The 22,062-nt window shown below is 39.4% G+C and overlaps 2 protein-coding genes and 1 long non-coding RNA gene across 5 annotated transcripts; 1 reads left to right on the forward strand and 2 right to left on the reverse strand.

Moving 5' to 3' along the window:
- Nucleotides 1–1,190: 1,190 nt before the first annotated feature.
- On the reverse strand, nt 1,191–8,749 carry fbxw5 (F-box and WD repeat domain containing 5). Of its 3 annotated transcripts, none has more exons than XM_086097502.1 (10): nt 8,638–8,749; nt 6,708–6,903; nt 5,982–6,139; nt 5,670–5,853; nt 5,433–5,581; nt 3,987–4,310; nt 3,021–3,204; nt 2,806–2,953; nt 2,393–2,605; nt 1,191–2,038 (listed from the first exon to the last, which is right to left on the reverse strand). In XM_086097502.1, exons 2-10 carry the CDS (start codon nt 6,892–6,894, stop codon nt 1,768–1,770), a joined length of 1,818 nt encoding a protein of 605 aa, XP_085953628.1. In that variant the 5' UTR covers nt 6,895–6,903; nt 8,638–8,749; the 3' UTR covers nt 1,191–1,767. The 3 variants fall into 3 exon arrangements, with proteins under 3 accessions (XP_085953628.1, XP_085953630.1, XP_085953629.1); XM_086097504.1 differs by having other exon boundaries at nt 6,708–6,957; nt 8,638–8,692; XM_086097503.1 differs by having other exon boundaries at nt 8,583–8,689.
- A 528-nt stretch (nt 8,750–9,277) lies between these two features.
- LOC147161712 (uncharacterized) lies at nt 9,278–9,942 on the forward strand. Its single transcript, XR_015097199.1, has 3 exons — nt 9,278–9,416; nt 9,491–9,583; nt 9,665–9,942. It is a non-coding gene; the product is annotated as an uncharacterized LOC147161712 (long non-coding RNA).
- A 324-nt stretch (nt 9,943–10,266) lies between these two features.
- Nucleotides 10,267–16,188, reverse strand: LOC147161713 (PR domain zinc finger protein 12-like). Its single transcript, XM_086097029.1, has 5 exons — nt 15,887–16,188; nt 13,466–13,656; nt 13,224–13,379; nt 12,313–12,454; nt 10,267–12,203 (listed from the first exon to the last, which is right to left on the reverse strand). Exons 1-5 carry the CDS (start codon nt 16,113–16,115, stop codon nt 11,668–11,670), a joined length of 1,254 nt encoding a protein of 417 aa, XP_085953155.1. The 5' UTR covers nt 16,116–16,188; the 3' UTR covers nt 10,267–11,667.
- Nucleotides 16,189–22,062: the final 5,874 nt, after the last annotated feature.

A 22,062-nucleotide genomic window follows, 5' to 3' on the forward strand; every position in this document is an offset into this window, starting at 1 on the left:
GATATATTGCACTAATATATGTGCAGAATGTTTAACGTTTTAAAACAACTTAAAATTAAACATCTTCGAAATGAATTACAATAACATTCTTCATCGTACTGCTGCTGAGTTAAAGTTGTGAATCATTATACTGCCCCCAAGTGGCCGCCAAGGCGCACACATCAGAAGGTTCAGCACAATGTATATATAATATATATATATATATATATATATATATAAAATCTCAGGGCGACTAGTTAATTTAAAATACATATATGAAAGAAATGTTAGCTCATTTAAAAAATTTGCTTATCAAAATTGTGTTTTCAATTAGTGAGAAAATTCTTTGCATTTAAAATTATAACTAAATATGTAGAAAAATAAATTTTACATGTAAAAAAAAAAAAAGAAGGAAAAAAGGAGTCCAGTCCAATTTGCTGTTCAATACATACACTATTTATTTTTTTAGATATGTCAACATGGGTAAAAAAAAAAATAATGAAAAAAAAATCCCAACGGTCCTCCAAGGGTTATTATTGAACAAGGGAACAATCAAACAAAAAACACTTCAAACATTCAATCAAGGGACGGAAACTTTTTTCTTTTTCTTTTTTAAGACAGTAAAGGATCATCTTTGAACCAACTTAAAAGGTTGCGCTAATGACATCCATCCACTGAACACATCATTAGGCACATCAGCACCATCTTACCAGCAATGTTGCACGGCACTGTCACGCTTGAACGTCTTGGCTGTGTTTCTAATATTTGGGCTACACGGGACGGGCCGGATGGTACAAGGGTGCCTGATGGTGGTCCAGCGAGTGTTTCCGCAGTGAAAGTCACCGTGCGCTCATATTTTTACATTCTACATAGAATACATATTAGCCTGCTGTATTCTATATTGAATCATGTTTGTTAATAACATGACATCCGGGGTCCATTTTAAGGCCCACTGAGGGGACATGCTAAATTTCCCACCCCCAAAAATTTTATCAATTTATATATATATATATATATATATATATTTATGAGTGTGTGTTGGTTAGACAGACTCCAAAAGGATTCTTTTGAGGTTTCATGTTATTAGCAGGTTTTGCACCATTTTTCTACACGATCGGCCCAATAAGTACTTTTCTCACAGTCATGCCTACCTTTTTTTTTTTTTTTTTTTTTTAAAGACCAGTAAGTCCACAAAAAGGTGGGAGATGATGCTCAGACAAAAAAAAAAAAAAAAAAGCAAAACATGCTGATTTGTTTTTTTTTTCTGTTTAAAACGTCTCCAGACTACAACAGGGTCCCAAACATGACATGGATTACTATTTATTTTTTTTTGCTCACGTTATCTTTTTCAAGGCAACAAGTTTGTATTTTAGGGCCACATATTAGTATTTTTTAATCACACAATATTTTGGGCACATTATAGCAATTTGGTGGCTACAAATGAGCTTCTTTTTTTGTATACATTATATTGTAGCCACAATTTATTATTTTGTAATCAATAAATTAATAAATTGTGGTTACACCTTTTTCATCCACAAATTGGTACACAAATTAATACCTTGTTCATGGCCACAAATGAGTGTCTACGTTTTGTATGCGGTACCCATTTTATCTCTTGAATTTTTTTCTCCATGTCATCTCTAGGTCACATGATGTTAAAAAAAAAAAAGGAAAAAAAGGTTTAAAAAAAGTAATTTTGTTCCTTTTAAAAATGTCTTGTGACAGTTGTTCACAGCGCAGCTGTCAAAAGTCTGGAAACGGCGCCCCCCGGTGACGAGGTGGCATCGGTCACGGCTTGCCGTTGAGGCCTCTATTACGGTTGAGCCAGGACGCCAGGAGGCCGGCGCGGCGGTGCGTCCGGCCGCCGGCGTCCTGCGCCAGACGCACGGCTCGGGGGGAGCGCCACACCTTGACGGTGGCGTCGTCGCTGGCCGACAGCAGCAGCTCCTGGTCGGCGGGGCTGAAGGCCACCGAGTTGACCACGTTGTCGTGGGCCAGACGCGCCAGGCAGATGTTGTAGTGGCGGTCCCAGATGTAGCCGTGCTTGTCCTCGGCGCCGCTGCCGAGAGTTGGGAGCTCAGTTTAGCTCGCAGAAGGTGGACAAATAATATTTTTGGACACACTTGGTTTTAAGATGTAATGGAAATGTAATCAATTCCTATTGCACTCACTTTTATGTTTAAACCAAGAGTGCCATCTAGAGGATTAAAAAAATATTACAAGTGCTTCATGAAGCTTCATTTTCCCCATCACGACTTGGCGACAAAGAAGTTAGACTTTTTTTTTTCTCAATATTATGCCAATTAAGTCATTAAAAAGTTGCATATTTTCAAGAATTTGTTTTAAATATAATTTTCGTTTTAAACCAATCATTTCAGCCTTGTGTGTGTCTAAATTAGCGAGGGAGGCCCACCTGGCGACGAAGTCTCTGCTGACGTCCAGAAAGATGAAGAAGCACTCGTCGTTGGGCGTGAAGGCTCGGTGGGCGCGAAGACTGCGCCGCTCCTCCCTCAGACTCTTCAGGTCGATCACGTGAAGGTCGATCTCCTCGGCGATGGGGGGCGGCGACATGGGGTCGGAGATGATGCAGCCCGCGGGCCACGCCCGGCTGTTCACGTACAGGTACCTGATCGGCGGACGGGTTGCCGTACAACTGATTCAGGTTCAAGTACAGGTTCGTGATTGGTGGACATGCTCGGGCTAAATTCATGTCTTATACTCAATGTTGCTTTGGCGCCATCTGGTGGCACTTTTATGGCAAGTACATAAGGGAGACGCGCTTCATTCGTTTTGCTCTTTGAGTTTCTGTTACGGCGATTTACTGACCGGTTATCCGGAGAAAGACCCATCCCGATGATGTGCCCGTGGATATCGATGACGTGGTCCAGCGAGTCGAAGAACTCGTCGGAGCCGCGTTCTTCTCCGAGCACGGGTCCGCAGGTGGTCATTTGGTCCGGCTTGATCCTCTTAATGCCTGGGGACAACGCGAGCGCTAAGATGGCCGCCTGTCATCAACGCATCGGTGCAAGGGATACACTCACCTATCTGGTGAGGCGAGTACGTAAGGCTGCCGGTGGTAAACAGTAAGTAAGTCTTGTCCTCTGGTTCGCCGGGATCCGAGGTCTCCATTTGGTTGGAGTCGGGGGCTTTGGTGTGGACCCGGCCCATCATCTGAGCCACGTGTCTCTCGATGGCAACCTGGCTGGGGTCCAGGTTCTTACGACTCTTAAGGTGAAGAACACGAATATGACAGCCAATCCGAGTCTTTTGCACATGTCGCAGAGGGCAAACGTATTATTATTTATATTATTATAATATAAAAATAATAATCAATTATTAATATTTATTTATTTATTAATATTACAATTTAAAAACAATAAATAAACGAATAAACTATTATTATTATTTATTTTGATTATTATAATCTAAAAATAATAGATTATAATTTGTAATTATTTATTATGATTATTTATATTAGTGTAATATAAAAATAATAATAATAAATGATTATAATATAAAAATAATGTTTTTTTATATATATTTTTTTTTATTATTTATATTACAATTTAAAAGCAATAATAAATATTTATGTGAATAAAGTATTATCATTTATTTAGATTATTATAATCTAGAAATAATAGATTATTATTTGTAATTATTTTATATGATTATTTATATTGGTGTAATATAAAAATAATTAATTATTATATTATAAAAAATAATTATTATTATTTTTAAATAATTATTTATTACTATTATTGTTTATATAATTAGAATTTTTTATTTATTTATTATTTATTATGATTATTTATATTAGTATAATACAAATAAACATTACATAAATAATAATCATTATTATTTATATAATAATATAAAAATAATCATAAATAATTATTTATTTTTTATTATTTATTTTATAATATACATAATAAATTATTATTATTAATTATTTGATTGATTGATTTTGACAGTATTTGTTACTTCCCACCACCGCGCATGCGGCTCACCTGCTTCAAGTGCTCCAGGCTGGAGATGGCGGCGGCCGTGCCGTGACCTCTGCCGTCTCTCGGGCTCACGGCGTCCCCTTCGTCTTCCTCCTCGCTGCTGGACGTTCCCAGGTCGAAGAGCAGCGGCTGGTGTTGTTGCCGCTGTTGCTGTTGTTGACCAGATTTCTGCCTGCGGGCCTGACACTGAGCGTCGTAGTCCAGCAGCAGGTCGGGGTTGTCGTGACGGCGGCAGTGGGCCACCATGACGGTGCGGATGGTGCTGGCGTTGATGTTCTGGATCTTGAACAGGCGCTTCACGACGTTGACGTTCTCAGACTCGATATCCTGGCCAAGATGGGGGACAATGAGATTGTCTGTTATGTACAGTGGAGCCACAAAATGCTAGCAGTGTTTGTTTACCTTAAATGCTAATCCCTAGAATGCTAGTTGCTAACCATTTTGTTGTTGTTTAATAAGGCTCATGCGCAGACGATAATAATTAGTTATATTCACTTAATTCAACTCCTGTAGAAATAATGAAGTATGTGTGAACTAAATGGTAGTTAGTGTTTGTTTACCTTTTACCTTAAATATGTGCTAGTGTGCTAATGCTAATCGCGATTGCTAACCATTTAGCATTGGTTACTTTTGTTGGAGTTTAATCATGTTGACGCACAAAAGATAATAAATATTTATCAGTTTATATCCACTCAGTTCAACTCATGTAGAAATAATGATGAATGTGTGGACTAAATTAGTTAGTGTTTGTTTATCTTGAATGGTAATCGCTAGTGCGCTAATGCTAATCGCAATTGCTAACCATTTAGCATAGGCTAATTTTGTTGCACAAAAGATAAGAATTAGTAGTTTATATCCACTCAACTCAACTCATGTGCAACCTTAGTGGATAAACATAAAAAAAAAAATATATATTTTTTTTATTGAGGTTGGGGTGATTATTCAATGGAATAATCAATAGGATAATCGATTTTAAAAATATTTTATACTGACAGCCCTTATCTGTTCTCATTAGAAATTCTGACTTTATTCCTTTTATTAAATTCTTGTTAAATTTCAACTTTGTGGTTTTTGGATGAAAAGAGCCGTTTACTGTCTTAAAAAACACACAAAACAAAGGGTAAATAAATGTATTGTTGACAGTTGCATGGCTGTGCATGGAAAACCACCGTCAAAGCTGTTTTTCTCATCAGGTCGTCAGGTAAGTTGATCACCTCGTCTATTTTAATTTATTGTACGTTCCAAAAAATACAACAAACCGGTAACATTTCATGTTTGTCAACTTTCCAACATAAATAAGCCACGCGACCAGGCATGTTTGATACCAGTACGAGTACTCAACTCTTGACTATTCACCCATACGGATAACCAAGTTCCAACCACTAGTCCTTTCAAAACATAACATTCCACAAAATCACTATCGAAGGTCTGTCGCCGCTCGGACCTAACCTGGAAGGCTTTATTGAGCCAAAGCACCGAGCAGGACGTCATGTTTCCGATCCAGTGCAGGTTGCCCGAGATCAGGTGGGTCTCGTTGAGCCAGCAGCCGAACACGTCGTACGGCTTGTTCCTCACCCGAGACAGCAGGGTGTAATTTTCTGCGGAGTCGCGTCGGGGAAACGCACGTTATCCCAGCTCGACGCATGCAAGTTGGGAAAAGCATCCAAGCTGGACCGCCGTACGTACCGAGACTGAGGACGGCGATCTCCCCCGAGGAGGAGTGGTGCGGGCCCAGGTAGACGCCCGACACCAGCAGCAGGCTGTCGTCGGCGTTGAACTGCGAGAACTGCGTGTAGCCCCAGTTGAACTGCCGCATGCTGGAGCTGTGCACCAGCGAGATGTTGCCATCGTGCTGCTCCGTGTCCCAAAGCTTGGCGGAAATGTTTAAAAAATATATATATATATATATATATATATATATATATATATATATATATATATATATATATACAACTGATAAAACTGTGAAACGTAAATTAAATAAGTGAGAGGGATTACCTTGACAGTGCAGTCTTTGGAGCACGAGGAGAAGCGGTGGCCCCGGTGGGAGAAGGCCAAATGGAGCACCTGGTCGCTGTGCTCCCTCAACGTTTGAACCTCCACACACGGGATGCAGTCAAAGAGGCGCTTGAACTCCCTGTACCACGACACGGCCGCTACGCACACACACACACACACACAGTTGCGTCATTACATAACATTGGGGGTGGGAATCTTTGAATGTCTCACGATTCGATTCAGAATCCCTTTTCGATTAAGAGGGATTTTTGATTCCAAATGATGTGATTGACAATGATTTTTGCTTCAATCTATAGATGTTCAAGGAATCGTAATGATCTACTCTAGTCTGACTCGCTAATGCTAATTAGCGCGCTACTCGCGGCACTTTTATCACTCAAAAGAACGGCTCTACGCTGAAAAAAAAATACTTTTATTGGAATAACTTCATCGTGGCTTTTTCCTCCTACTCTCTAATTTGGCTACAACTTAACCGTGTATTAGACCGCGTGGAACCACACTGCCCCTCAGTGGCCAAACCGGGTACAACAAGAACAGCGCTCCAAATAAAGGCAAACACAAACAAAGGGAAGACAGTATAAAATAATTTTTGGGACATTTAAAATCGATTCTGAAACGTACTAAATGAGAATAATTTTTTGGGGCACACCCCTACATAACATATATACATTATGAGAAAGTGGCGGCATCCTGCCAGACCCCCACCTGGGTGTCGGGGAACGGTGCGGGGGATGCGATAGTAGAAGTAGAACAGCTCCCGCCATAAGAACTCGTCCCGGGATACGGCCAGCCACTGGCGGCAGGTGAGGCCCGCTCTCAGCACGGCGTCGTGCGGCAGACGCAGGAAGATCTCCAACACCAGAATGTCTGGCAGAAATGGGCCACACTCCATCCTAACATCCTGGAGTGATTGCAGCACATTTGACTTCAGTTCACTTTTAAGCTTGCACTCATTCTGTATACGGAGTGGACAAATAAGAAGGCAAACACTGAGGATTTTCATTTGTGATCATTTAAGACATTTGCAACCTGGTTAATGCGAGCCATTTTCAGTTCAAAAAGAAAAACTTGAATGAAGTTATTAAAGGGATGCTTGCCTCATTTAGCCATTTCCTGTTAATAGTTAATATTTTGTCTATAATTAATTTGATATTTTCATTGTCACATCCAATTGATACCTGTAAAACAAATTTTGCAACTTGTTGAACAACGACCAATCAAGGCTCACTTTGCGAACGGCGAATGACCAAACCCAGAAAACGGGGGGGTAAATGTAATTTTCTCTATCTTATGTCGTATTGTGTTAATGTTTTTAAAAAATAAAATTCTGCCACAGAAAAAAATACAATTATTTAAATTATATTTAAATTATAAAAATAAACTTGTCAAGAGAGACAAAAACAAAAGACAAATATGGCATTAACCATTAACATTGTATTGTCAAAGTCAAATACAGCAAGCCATTTTCAACACTTTGGATTGGTCAATAATTTGTAAAAAAAAAAAATATATATATATATATATATATATATCATAATAATAATAATAATAACATGTTTCTTTACACAAACAAGCTTGCTTTCTACACTTTTTTGTCAGAAACTTTTGGTTACTTAAAAAAACGCTCAGGGGGAAAAATCTGGTGAAAGAGGACTATTTACTCTTTCTTTTGTCAGGTTTATACTGTCACAGTAGAGAACATTTTCTGTGGTTCTTGAAAGATCTTCAAAATGGAGGACTGCTTTGAAAACAGCTGGCAGCCAACTGAATCAAACGTGGCTTAATGCCGTGAATACGCTGATTGAAGTAACAAGACGGGCTCAGTGTTTTTAATTCAGGGACTCTAGTCAAAGGTTTCACAGCCAATGTCTAGGTATGGGTTTGTGTGTTGAATATTTACCTGATAAAGATCCTGAAAGAGAAAGTGAGCCCCTTCCTTCCATCTCAATAGTCTTGTTTCCATACTTTCATAAAGCTTACCTTCTTTCACAAATCCTTGTTTGCTTCCTTCAACCTTTTGAACTTCCTTCAATCCCATCCTTCCTTTCCCTCCTTCAATAACATATACAAAGTGTATATCTACTTTAGGCCCACATATTCAAATTACACATTTGTCTCACCACGGAATTTTCCCACATGTAATAAGGACTCGCATAAGGCTTCTTTGTAGGAATAGAATTATGCAGCAAATGGCTGAGGAGAATTAAAAAATATATATATATTGTGAGTTTTTCCTCACTCAATCGGGCCATCCATTGAGAATGACCTAACATGGTAAAGCTTCTTGACTGAGGCTTGACAACTCGTGACAAGTCACTGTCTTTACCTCAAAACAGACCCCTCGGCCTTTAAATGGCTGTGCAATAACACCCGAGCCAAATGTTAGGTGCAACTTTACCTCCGCGAACGCATATAATGTAAAACGTTTGACTTTATTCCGCCGACAAACGCTGGCGAACTTGTCGCTAACCCTGCTAGCCGCCTAGCTAGTTCGCCGCTAGCTGGCGTTTCGTGTTCAACTCTGACCTGAAGACATTTCCTTTTGGCAACCATGCACCGCGTTTATAAAATGCCCCTTACGTTTGGCGACTTGTTGAGCTGAGCCGCCCGGTGAGAATATCGTGGATAAACCCACCTGCTGGATCCAAGTATGCTGGTGGTGGGCGAGCGGCTAGCGGCTAGCCGCCTGGAAAATGACAACAGATAACAGAGGAGCCACAAGGCCATACTAATCGAACACAGAACACATCGTCGCGATAGATAGATAGATAGATAGATAGATAGATAGATAGATAGATAGATAGATAGATAGATAGATAGATAGATAGATAGATAGATAGATAGATAGATAGATAGATAGATAGATAGATAGATAGATAGATAGATAGATAGAGTGGGCAAATTAAATCAAAATAAAACATTTGTAAACACTACATTTACTTTTGAAAACAAGGATCAACATTTTTTGCCCATTTCTTATCTGTTAAGTACCGGAACTTAAACGAATCGAAATTATGTTTGTGCATTCATTTGTTGTCAATTTGAAATCGCCTAACGTCTTATTTTTTTAATGTAAAACTGTAAGTTATCAATAAAATAATTGACATGTTAATTGGCTTTCTCATGTAGCCACCATTTTAAAAATGGGGGCGGGGGGGGGGGGGTCTGTGTTGGGCTCCCTGCGTTTCAAAATGTTTACACGTAATGGAAAAGTTGAAGGCCCTCATGATAGTGATACTGTGTGGTCGTTCTCAAGTTACTGACATCACCACACTAACACTGAGTCGGAAAAAAAAGAAGTTCTGTGTCATTAGATCGATTGCATCTGCATGGTAACAGTCAGCCTGTACTTCAGCTAACTTGGGAAGAGGCAGGAAAACCATAGACGCATCATGTTGTGACTAATTTTCTCAGGTAAGTGCTTCATTACATATCTACCTATGGTTCAAGTGTCATATTTAAAACACGAGAAATCTATTTTCTTTCAGCATTGAGCCACATGGCTGACTTGATCGCTTCTTGTTGCTGCACGAAGCAGGGGAAGAAGACGACAGCAGCAGGATGATTCAGCCGCTGTAAAGGTAAATTTGAAAAAAGCAAAAAATACATAAATAAATAAAAAAGTACAGCAACATTTTAAAATCTATCTATCTATCTATCAGGACAACAACAAGTGTGGACGGTGTCACAGGACAAAACAACATGCAGTCCAAACATCTTCTGATTCTCTTCTTCTTGGTTAATGCAGTGTTTGTTCCAATGAAGACTTTTCCGGAAACTTCCCACGGGGCAGTCGGAACTTGTCTGACAGCTGACAAGCACGGCAGCTTCCCATTTTATCTATTTTATTGTCACGAATGATCATCTCGTGTGATTCCAATTCAACAGGTGTGACATTTTTCCTGCATGCTTCAGTAGGCTATTTGGAAATAAAATTGAAATGACAAAAATATTTTGTGAAATATAAATTATTTCGAAGTAGTAAATAAAAAAACAACAGTTAAAATTGAATAATTTAAAAATATATATCAATTTGAATGATGAAGATCCTTTTTTTTTTGTCACGTACCCATCCCAGCAACCACACTGTTAAGGCCTCCTTATAAACGATTATTTATTTTGAATACAAGAATCACAAATGTATTTACACTCACATATGCATACAGAAGCATACAATACATTTACTTAGTTTTCATATTACACAATTATTCGGTCTGTACATTTTTAAAGTGACAATTTCATTTGAAAAGTGTGGGACCTACATAGTATTTATTTCAAGCTTTCCTCCAAAACTTGCACTCCTGTTGTACTCATAAGGAATCCATAGAAACTACTGGCGTCACGTGACACGCGCACACGAGCGTGGCGGATTGATCATGTGACACACGATCACGTGACAGGCTCGTGGTTGTCGATGTCAAGTCTTTGGTCACGTGCCAGGCGAGCTGATGGTATATTTTTTTGTTTTAAACCTTGCACTTTGAGTCCTTTTTGTTAAAAGTGCTATATAAATAAAATTGATTTACTGTCCGTTGATCACGTGACACGAAATCGAGTATGTAGTGGCCAGCATGTGTTGATCACGTGACAGTAGTTGTGAAGCACTTAATGATTTTGAAAAAAAAGTGCTATGGAAATAAAATGTACTTAAGCGTATTGATATGTTTCCCAAATTGGTAAATCATTATTAATAATTGTGATGAAACGTTAGCATAATCCGTGTCTTCACATAGATGAACATCATCAATATTAACATAATTAAAGCGGAACTAAATGAAAAAAAAATCTTTACAAAAATGTTTTATGTGCCACCAGAAGTCTAAACATGGTATTCTGATTAATACGGTGCTCATCGAATACTGTAAAAATCAATCAGATTTATCCATCTCAGGGGATTGCGAACGTTATGGATCACACGTTTTCTGGATTTGGTCATGTGACGCTAGCAATGCAAGCCCGAGGGCACTTGGATGTCAAATTCAGTCGACGGCAGAATATGAGCCAAAATGGCGGCCCCAGAGACGGATGAGGTAATCTGATCCATTCTTATTCCATGAACGCAGAATCAGAATAGCAATAGTGGGGGCACATACATCATTTTCTTGCAATGGATGCTTTTATGTTTGGTTTCTCTTTTAAGGTCATTTGAGCAAATGTGCTGGTGATCTCGACACTAATTTGTACCAAAGAAATACAGTAGATATCGTTTTCAAAAACATTGTTGACCTCTGTTGTGTATTGAGGACCAAAAATGGCAAAATATAGAATAAATAAAGTGAAAATAAAAACGGATATAAAAATATAATTCAAAAATAAATACAAACAATGTGTACTGCCGCATGAAATAAATAAATAAGAGAGAAGAGCATTATTTATTGATTGATATTTTATTCTATATTTATATTTATTTTTTGTATTTAATTTTTATTATATTTTTTTACATCTGTTTTTATTTTCACTTTTATTTATTTATTTAGGCATTTTTGGTCCTCTATAGATGCGATGTGCTCTCACACGTTTTTCTGAATGTTTTGATCATGTGACATTAGAGTCAATCCCAGAATTATTATTATTTTTTAAATACATGAATGGATCACGTGTCCGTCTCCTCTCCACTCAAGCTCGCCGCTAAAGTGCATCTTTGCTGTTGTCGTCATCGTACTTGTCAGAGCACCAGGGCGGGAATGTGGTGCACCAGTGGCACATGATGGTGATGGTGGTGGCGGACCACCGGCGCCATCTGCTGGGCTGGAAGAGGAGGAGCAAGTGGAAGTGGAAGTGGTGGCGACGCCTGCGCGGTTGTCTCGCCGGCAGCGGCTGCGGCCGCGGCGGCGGCGGCGGGCTTGTGCCGGGCGCTCTTCTGGTGCGCACGCAGCCCCGCCAGCTGCGAGTAGGCGCTCTGGCACACGTGACACTTGTAGGGCCGCTCGCCGGTGTGCAGGCGCACGTGGTTGCGCAGCGTGGACGACTGGCTGAAGCGGCGGTTGCAGAAGCGGCACACGAAGGGCTTGTCCAGCGTGTGGATGCGCATGTGCGAGCGCAGGTTGCTGCGCGAGTTGAAGCCGCGGTGGCAGATGACGCAGCGCATGCGCCCCGAAGTCTGCAGGGCGGCGCTGGAGGCCAACGATGACGACAACGACAACGACGACGACGAGGAGGAGGAAGGCGGCGAGCACGAGGAGTCGCAAGACTGGGAGTCATCTGGAAAAACGACACGTGGTTAAAGACCATGATCGAGACGGATGGAACAGAATATTATCATGATTAAAAACTGTCAACAGGCTCAATACTTCTCCAAAAGGATTCTCACCGTTTCTGCTCTTCTTCTGCGGTTGCTGCTGCTGCTGCTGCTGCTGCTGCTCTTCGTCTGTTCCCGGCACCCCAGGGATGCCTAGAAATGTGTTGAGAGTGTTTCCATACCACACCAGCAACTCCTGGTCCGGTGGGATAGTCTACAAGAAAAAGTCATCAAATGGGAATCAGTGTGGGATTTAGTGCCATCTAGCGGTGAACTAATAGAATGCATTTGGACACACTATGTTATAATTACTTTACATTTGCACGTTAAAGAACTTTTCTTTTTTCGGCTCAATTATTTACCTTACATGCAACAAATTTGTATTTATTTCTCAAAAATTACATGTATGCAGTGTTCAAACTGCGTAAAATATGTTTGCTTCTGATCTTTAACATTCGGGTACAATTTCAATTGAACTTTTAAGTGCAATACACTTTAAATAGAATCAATAATGAAGTAGAGTGTTCAGAACTGTAATCTTTTTTTAATGTTCAAACTGCATAATGTTAAAGTGGCTTAAACTTTTTTTTATTAATTCAGTACTTTTTTTGTTAATACAGTTGTGTTTACCTCACTTTTTTTTTATACATTTGCATTTAATCTTTAAGAACCACTTTTGGACATTTATGTGGGCACAATTTTGAGTTACGTGCTAAATTAATCAATTAATTTCATACATTTGTTTTAAATGTTCCTACATTTCCATACATTAAATATTAAATGTACTTCTTAAGAAAAAAAAACTATTCCTAATTTTTATACTACACTAATATATATTTGGTGTAAAAACTTGATCATTCATTTAAATGTATAAATTGATGTATCACAATAAGATGCATTTTTTTTTTAAATACAATTTTGAATTGAATTTTGAAAGGTTAGGAAACCCTGCATGCACGCTGCGTTAAAAGCAGTTCCTCTACCTCCACGGCCTTGTAATAGATGCTGCTGCCAATCTGGACCACCTCCAAGTTCTGCTCTTGCTCGTTGCGGGCGCACTTGATGTAAGTCATCCAGCTGCGTTGATCCTCCTGGCTGGCATCGATGAAGTACCTCACAGTGCCATCTTCGTTAAACACCTTTATAAATTAAAAAAAAAAAAACATGCGAATGAGCTTTAGGAACGACGCATGCAGAACTGAAATGAGTCTCACAAAAGACTCACCTCCCACATCAGGTTGTTGTTCTTGAGCAGGTCCACGTGTTCCGGGGACAGGACTTTGCCTGTGAAGGGGCCCATCTCTGTGCCCGCCTTGATCCATGTTTTGGAGAAGATTCCAAGACCTTCTCCTGGGATGGAGCTCTGTGCAATGATCACCTCGCTGGGGAGCACAAGGCTGGACAACTTCTGTACCTCTGCCAAAAGAAAAAAAGAAAAAAGGAGAATTCAATAAATGCCAACAATAATAATAATATTTTTTTATACTTTTAATTGTATTCATTTTTCACTTTACTTTATTTTTTAATTATATCAATAATTCTATATTATGATTAAACAAAAAATATGCATTTTTAGAATAAAATGTATTGTGTTTGAATTTTTGTTTATTACAATTATGGCACCAACCACCAAGTATAAAAAAAAGTTTTTTTAAATACTTTATTGCATTTCATTATGACACCAAACACTACACCATCCCCCACCCACCCCCAAATCATTATCAGTGAAAAATTGTGCCATAATTGTATTCACACATCAATTACAAATAAATAAATACAATTTTTTACAGGTATTTTTTCTCATCACATTTCCCCCCATCAAATTGGACAAAATTCCATTATTTACAATTATGGCTCCAAATTGGGGCAATAGTTTTAAGATGATCCGTTTGAAGACAAATCCATGCAATGTTCCATTAAATATTTTTTTTCTTCATATTTTGTATTATTAGTTTGAAAAAGATTGTATTGAATGTTTGACGCCATTGACAATTATGACATCAAATGTTATGATGAAATGAATTCAGAATTATTCACATATGATCAATTTGCAAAAATACAATTCCATTTCGTGTTTAATATTTGATTCACAATTACAACAACACATGGGGCCGTTTTTCTTTCCCAATTATGAAAACGGTTTTAATATTTGTGAGCTTAAGTGCTTTTTTTCCTCTTAGTTTTGGTGCTTTTCGAAGTGCATGCATGCATGCATGCCATGCAGTCCACCGGCGGCAGGTTCCCCACGTACCGGCTCCAAATATTTAGCGACACTTTATCCTCCGTTTAATTCGATTATCTGCTTGAATTGAACGTTTTTGTTGCGCGCGGAAAGCTGTTTTATCCCTACTTAAATAGGCGAGGGGGAGAGGGAAAAACGTTTCTTTAATGTCAAAATCAAAGTTTTTTTCTTCTTCTTCTTGTATTTAAAAGCTGCAACAACAACACAAAAAAATGATAATAAAAGCTTTGTCCACTGGGGGTTAAATGGTCCTCCATTGCGCGGGCTCCAGCAATTGGTCACGCTTCAGATGTGATATTCATTAAAGGATCGGCTCAAAAAGAGAGAGAGGGAGAGACGGCTAATTCCAAATTCATTATCCTTTTAAGAAGTTTGTAGCAATAAATTTGCGCTGAATGGAGCGGCGTCTTGTTAAAAGGGACTCTGGAATCCGCGCGACAAAAAAAAAATGGAAAGGCGATTAGATGGCTGACATGCAATGAATAGCATTAGATTTAGCCTTCACGCCGCATTATGCGACCAACAGCAAATGCATGAAAAGAAAGCGAGACGGTGGCGGAGCCAGAGGAGACGGAGGGAGCCCCACATAGCTGCCAAGCGCACGAAAAGAGACTGTCCGCAGATTGATGAATGCTGGGAGAAAGTTGCTCCCAAGAAAAGGGAACTTTTTTTTCCCTTTTTTTTAAGTGGACACTTTCCCAGGTCAACGCGCAGAGTTAACCAAATGAATTTAAAGGCTTGAATCAGCGGCACTTGCTTCTTTCAAGGGGGCTACTTAACGCGTTAAATGGCTCGAAAAGGAAGAGAAAAGACTGGCGAGGAAATGTAAATGTGGGGAAAAGTGCAGCAACAAGTTGGAGGCGATAAACTTCTTCCTCTACGATTCTCGAAAAGTAGCATTTCTTCTTCTGCTACTCACTTTTTCTTCTTCGTTTATAATTATCAGAGTGAACAACTGCAGTATTAATTCTTCTTAGTTTCTTTATAACCCCAGCAAGAAATACAATAAAATACTAGTTCTGGTTATTTCTTGGAAATAAAATAGTTTTCTTTTATGTACACGTAAAAAGCACATTAGTCTCACTAATTTCTTTCTGACTCCACTTTCTTCTTCGTATGCTATATTTAATGCTCCCTTGAACTCCAGCTTAACTCCTTCGATTGTTACACATTCTTCTTCGTGTATTTTTAAATGAACTTCCGGAAGACAGTTCGCTAACTAGCTAAGAACCGAGGAGTGAATTAAATTATAATTACAGTCTTAATTGACATCAAATTGTTCAACCATATTGTCATTAAAATGCCACTATTCAAAATAAAAATGAAGGGAAGTGATTCTTTAATAATAAAAAATAAGAAGTTAATTTTCGATGAATTTCGCCATCCCCAACAGGTGGTGCCTACCTCCAACGAAGGACTGGGCCAGCACTTCGGCGGTGAAGGCGGTCCTGGTGCAGCCGACGTGGCGCTCGTCGGCCTGCAGGTGCTCGCCCCCCTGCAGGACGTTCCTCCAGCGGCCGTACAGGAAGCTGTGCAGGACGTCCGAAGTGATCACGTCCGACAGCGCCGCTCGGGCCGGACATTTAAATCCAGACTTCAGGGCCAAAGCTTCGGCGGGCAGCACGGAGCCCATCTTGGCGCTGACTGGACCTGATAAGTGAACTTAAAAAAAATAAATCGAGGATGATGGTAAAGTGCTGCTCTCCTCTCCCGAGAGTGTGTGAGTGAGATCTGGCTCTGCTCGGCTCTTGAGGGTCTCTTTATATTAGTGGGGGGGCTGCCCCCAGGATCCTAATTACTTATTAATGACACACCCCTTGCGGCGTGGAGCTGCCCACGCTGCAGAAGAAATAACTTTTACTCTCTTGGATGCACACTTTTCTAAAGGGAAAGAAAATGAACAAATAATGAAAAAGTGGATCTTTGAAGAAAACCCCCCAGATGAGAGTATCAAGGTCGATGGCTTAAAAAAAAAAAGCATAATTTAAACACTATGCACATAAAAAAATAAAGGTTCATCTTATGAATGCACGCAAACTTCCCTTTATAAAATAAAACACTTACAAATATCGCACATGAATCAACCAAGACGTGAAAGACGGAAAAACATTTTCCTCCCATAAACGCATGCACATTATTTTCAATATGAAAAACAAAATACAATAAACATGCACGTGAAGAGGGAAAAATAAATGAGTGGGTGGCTTTTTTTCCACGAATGCACACTAATTAAAAAACAAACAATCATGAACGTTTTCTACATTTAAAATGATGCAGTTGTATTTTTTATGGGGTTTTTGGGGTAAGCGCACTATTTTTGAAAAAAAAAATGCAAGGGAAGAAGAAAAAAACAAAGTGCGTGGATTTTTATTTAAAATACTGAAAAATATATATATTTTTAAATTAGGGAAGAAAAACATTCGCTAAAGAATGCACGTTTTGTTTTGTTTTTATACTGAAAAGCAACACGAAAAACGATGCACGTGAAGAACGAAATGCAAAATTTGAAGAGTGGAAGAAATAATAACACGATATTAAAACAATAAAGCATTTATGTGAATTATTAAATAAAATAAAACGATGGGGGAAAGTTGAATTAGAAGAACCGGGATCATGAATGCAACCAAGCGTAAACAAATACCAATAACATTTAGTTAAATTATTTAAAAAAAAAAGGGGTGGGGGGTCACGCGTAAAAAAAATACAAATGCAGAAAGTTTAAAAAGGTAATAGCACTACTACTACCAAGCCCCCTCCCCCAAATGCCCCCAAAACAAAATAAAGAAAAGTGACGCACGTGAATGTTTTTGTTGTTTATTTCCAAAGCGGTGACTATATTGTTCCCTTGAGTGCATTTGCTATTCATGTGGCTGTAATGTTATTTAGTGCGAGGGGTAAGCGCGGGGAATAACAAGAATAGAAACACGCTCATGTTTTTTTCCTTCTAAATATTTCTTGGACTCGGGATGAGGAGAAAGGTTGAGGACGGGGTGGTGGTGGGTGGGGGGGGTGTTTTACAGCATTGTTCCCATGCAAAGCTGCTTTGACGGGCTGCACTTGTTGAGGTAAGACGGTTTAATATTCATGGGTGTTGTTGTGCCCCCCCTCCATCACCCCCCCCCCGGTATTGTGACAACGTTTCGATGAGTAGGCTATATATACGAGCCCCCTATTTTTCAAGCTTGACGGAGTGCGGCTAAACGCGAGCAGTTTTCCTTCTTTTTATTGAGGACATCTTTATTCCATTCGCTGCTTCGAGCTCTCAGCTTTGCCCCCCCCCTCTCCTCTCCCCCCCTTCCAAAGTGATGTCAGGGCTTCTGAAAAGTGTCGCAAATCAATCTTTCATGGGGGCTTTTGAGGGCAATTTGACATCCATGCACGCCTCTTTTCACTGCAGCAGCTACAAGGAGGATTGAGAGAAAAATGGGATTTTTCTTTTTTTTTTTTAAAGAAGAAAGGGGGAGGGTGCGCTGGGAGGGGGGGGGGTGTTAAATATGGAGGTATAGATGGCAAGTAGATCCCAAAAAAAAAAAGAGGCAAGGTGAGTGACAGGGCACGTAAAAAGATTACTGCGCAAACAGCTGCTTTTTTATGAGCCTCTCCTTTTTTTTTCCCAGATGAAATTTGCCCCCCTCCCTTCTCTATTCCCTTTCTCATCTAGATTGATTTACATTGATGGCATTCATCAACCCACCGGTTTGGAAAAAAAAAAAAAAAAATCAGGGCGGGGCCGGGCTCTTTATTAAAGAGGAATTAAAGGCCCTGAATTGAGCTCCGGCATGGATTTGATTTGCTTATTTATGCTTTAACCTCGGCTGCCGGTCATGTCATCCCCCCGCTCAGGCGGCCCCATTGTCGCGGGGGCTTTTCTCCCGGCCATTTAAAGCCTATCAATTTCGTGTGGATGATTGACAATTATTGCACAAAGACGCGCGCTAATTGTCGCGTTTCAAAGAGCTGCTGGGAAAGCTATCAAAGAGAAGAAGAGGGGGGGGCGGGGGGGGGGAGCTGGATAAATGCAGATTTGCTCCCCTTTAAGAACAACAAAACGTGTTGGAATACATTAGAATGTTCAATGAATGATCATTTGTGTACACTGAGCACGCTTGCACACATCTAATGAGGTCAGATTTGGCTGATGAAGCTCAGTTTGGATTGATATTATATAAAAGGTTTTAGAAATTAAGCAACGTATCTGAACACAAAATGATGGAACAACTCAATTAGACTGATATAACAACTCAGTATATATATATTTTTTTTAACAACAACCAAAAGCTCCAATGTCTCCATCTGACTGGATTTACGCAAAGTGGAAAAGTACACTGTGGTCTGATGAGTGCACACTTTAAATTGTTTTGGGAACTCATGGACGTTGTGTCCTCCGGACCAAAAAAAAAGAAAAGAAAAGGACAATCTGGATTGTGCGGCAAGTTCAAAAGCCAGGATCTGGGATGGTCTTGGGTGCATTATAATGCCCTATTGGGCCAGTGGCATGTCTAACTTGCACATTCTGCTAAATACTAAACAGGCCTGCCAGCAGTCCAGACCTGTCGCCCATTGAAAATTGACGAAAGACCACAGACTCCCACCTCCTAAACTAAAGTTCCCCATCGCTGATTGCGGTATTTATTTATTTTTTAACGAAAGGTTAAAAAATGAGTGAATATTTTGAAATAAAAAATACAAAGATCAATTTGAACATTATACTCTATTCTGTAGAATTCATTGAAATTGGATTAAAAAAAAAACTTTTCATCAATAGCCTACATGAATTACATTTAACGATGTAAAAAATATATACAGTACTAAAAATCTGAAATAATTTCAACACATTTTTAAACAAATTATATATATATACTTTTTTTTTTAAATGCAATCGCTTTACTTCATCAAATTGAGAGGTTTCTTTTCTCCCGTTGACCCCAAAAGTCGGTGCAGCACGGGATGTCCCTTTGCGCATGCGCTAAAAGTCTACAAACATATTTAATCTAAACGGTAAAACTTTACAATTGAATAAAGAATACAATAAAAAATAACAGGAGATTGTAGTACAGGTGTACCAAATAAAGTGACCTGTGAAGATAAAAAACAAAAAAACCCATACGTAGTCAAGTGAAGCAACAGAGACTAAACGCGCACAGACACGCGCATCACACACACACGCTTGACAAGAGAGGAGTCATTAAAATGAGATTAAGCCGCATGGCGAGTGTCTCAGTGTGCGCACCGCAGTCGAGATCACTTAATCTGATGCAAAGGTGAGAGCAAAGGTGCGCCCCCCTACTGCCCGACCATTCTTCCCCTTGTCACATCACACCTGCCTGCTTTCATAAAAAAAAATGGGGGGGGGGGGGGGCATATAGACACACATGAAATCGTCATAAAGGGTAACACTCCATAAAGCGTAATGGGAGGAGGAGCTGTGCTTTAAAAGTGAGTATAGTAAACAAGCGTTTCACTTTAAGGGCAATGAAAAGCTATTTAAAATGTAACTATTTTCATATCAAAACAGAACCCGGGATCCAGATTGTTTAATCCAGACTGCCCCTTAGTGGTACAATTAGAGGCAGTGCAACTAAAATTGTCATCCATTCACACCAGTTGAATCAGTAAATGTGCTTTTTTTTTTTTAAATCGTTACAATTGTAAAATTCAGTCCATTTGTCTTTGATATAGTGAAAATAAGAGAGATTAATATTTGCTTTGAGAGTCAATTTACAGTGCGTGCCCCAAGCATTTCACGTTGAGCTTCTGTGCTCCTTTTAAAGCAATTTATTTCTTTTTAGCGTGGCCCTTATAGTCCTATTAGCTCCGAGATGATGTAGCAGACAAGCAAACAATGAATTAATTATAACACCGACAATAGAGGCTGCACTCAATGAGGCTCTGGGAATGAGCCTGGAACAAGAAGGTTATTAGCCGGCCACAATGAACCACCGGGTCATTAATGTCCTTGGGGAAAAGAGGAAGAGGATCAAAATCAAGGCTCGGATTTGGAAACAGCTGCAGTGCATCAATGCAGGGGCCGCGACGGGGCCCACAGTGCGGCATGGCCCCCCTGCCGGGCCCAAACGTTCACTGGTAGAGCAGGAGGGGTCGGTATGGAGGAACATGTCACTTATTATTAGGGCCCCGAGGACAAGGCGGTGCCCAAGGCACTCTTGAAATCGCTTTTTAAGATGATCCTTCCGCTTTGTCGTGCGTTTCAACAACACCCCCAAAAATCAGGTTGTTTTGATACAAACCAATCCAATGTTAGGTCACGTTTACCCAAGGAGCAGATTGGTTCAATTTCTAAGCAAAAATTTGGTTATTTTTGACCCAGTAGCTCTAAGCGTGGAGATTACACAACACAACCCTACAACTTGGTTGCTCATGAAATTAAACCAAACAAACAGGAATTGGCTTAACATATTCTTAAACAAATGGGGTTGACTTGACCCAACAAATTGTTTACTCAGATAAATAACCCAGAAATTTGACCCAACACAAACAACCCATGGATTGGGTTGGATGGAACAATTTTTCTAGGACTTTTTCTTCTTTTAAAAAAAATCCATCACGACAATTTCACAAAACTGTTTAGACATAGATATGTCCACCAAAACAAGACTTATAAAAAAAAAAAGTCACACTTTAAACTGCTAGGCCAAAATTAACCCAATACTGTTTTACAATAAAATACCCATTTCTCGTCTCAAAGTTGGGTCAAAAATAACCCAACTATGGGTCAAAATTATTTTTTTTTTATTGTAAAACAACTCATAAATATTGGTCAGATCCTTTACTTGGGTCAAAAAATGTCATAATCTTGTATAAAACAACCCAGAAAGTTGGGTCAAATTGACCCATAAAGTGGATCTGTCCATTTTTTTAAATCCATAATTGGGTTGTTTTTAGTGTGTACTATTTGGATCAATTTGACCTAACAATTTTTTTTGTATAAAACCCCATTAAAAAAAAAAAAAAAGTATTTATCTAAAAGTCTATCATAACATGACGTACAAAAATAGTCCCAAGGACCCATGCCTGAAATTGAACATAATTTTTATTCAATTTTTTATTGAAAGCAGGATTCCTATAAAAGATTGGTTTCAGCTAGCGACCTGAAATTCAGTTACCATGTCAAGCCAGATGGGACTCAAGACAGTCTGAGGTGTCCACGACTGAATTTGTAACATTTTGGTTAGAAGCTGCCATGTCGAGCAAATACAAGACCTTGTACTTTGAAAAAGTATTTTAGGTCATTTCATTTGCATCAATCGGAAAGGGGTAACCAAAAAGTCTCAAGGACCCACACACTCTGAATGGAAGAGGAAGTCGGCCATTTTGGTTTGGCGCAACCATTTTGGATGAATTCAAGGGCTAACGTAAAATCTAGGGTATTTGCCAAAATGTGTTCCAATCAGATGTAGCAACCCTAAATAGATAATAGAAGCAATGAAGGCCCCCCCCCCCCCATCTAAAGTAGACATCCAAGTTTGATCATTCGGAAGACCTCTGAAGATCATTTGTTCACAGACATGCAACATGTTGAACGCGTTGAGCGAGAACTAAAATGGAGGTCAACCACAAGA

This window comes from Leptonotus elevatus, chromosome 15, assembly GCF_054856555.1.
Source record: "Leptonotus elevatus isolate MCC_2025b chromosome 15, RoL_Lele_1.0, whole genome shotgun sequence".
NCBI lineage: Eukaryota > Metazoa > Chordata > Actinopteri > Syngnathiformes > Syngnathidae > Leptonotus > Leptonotus elevatus.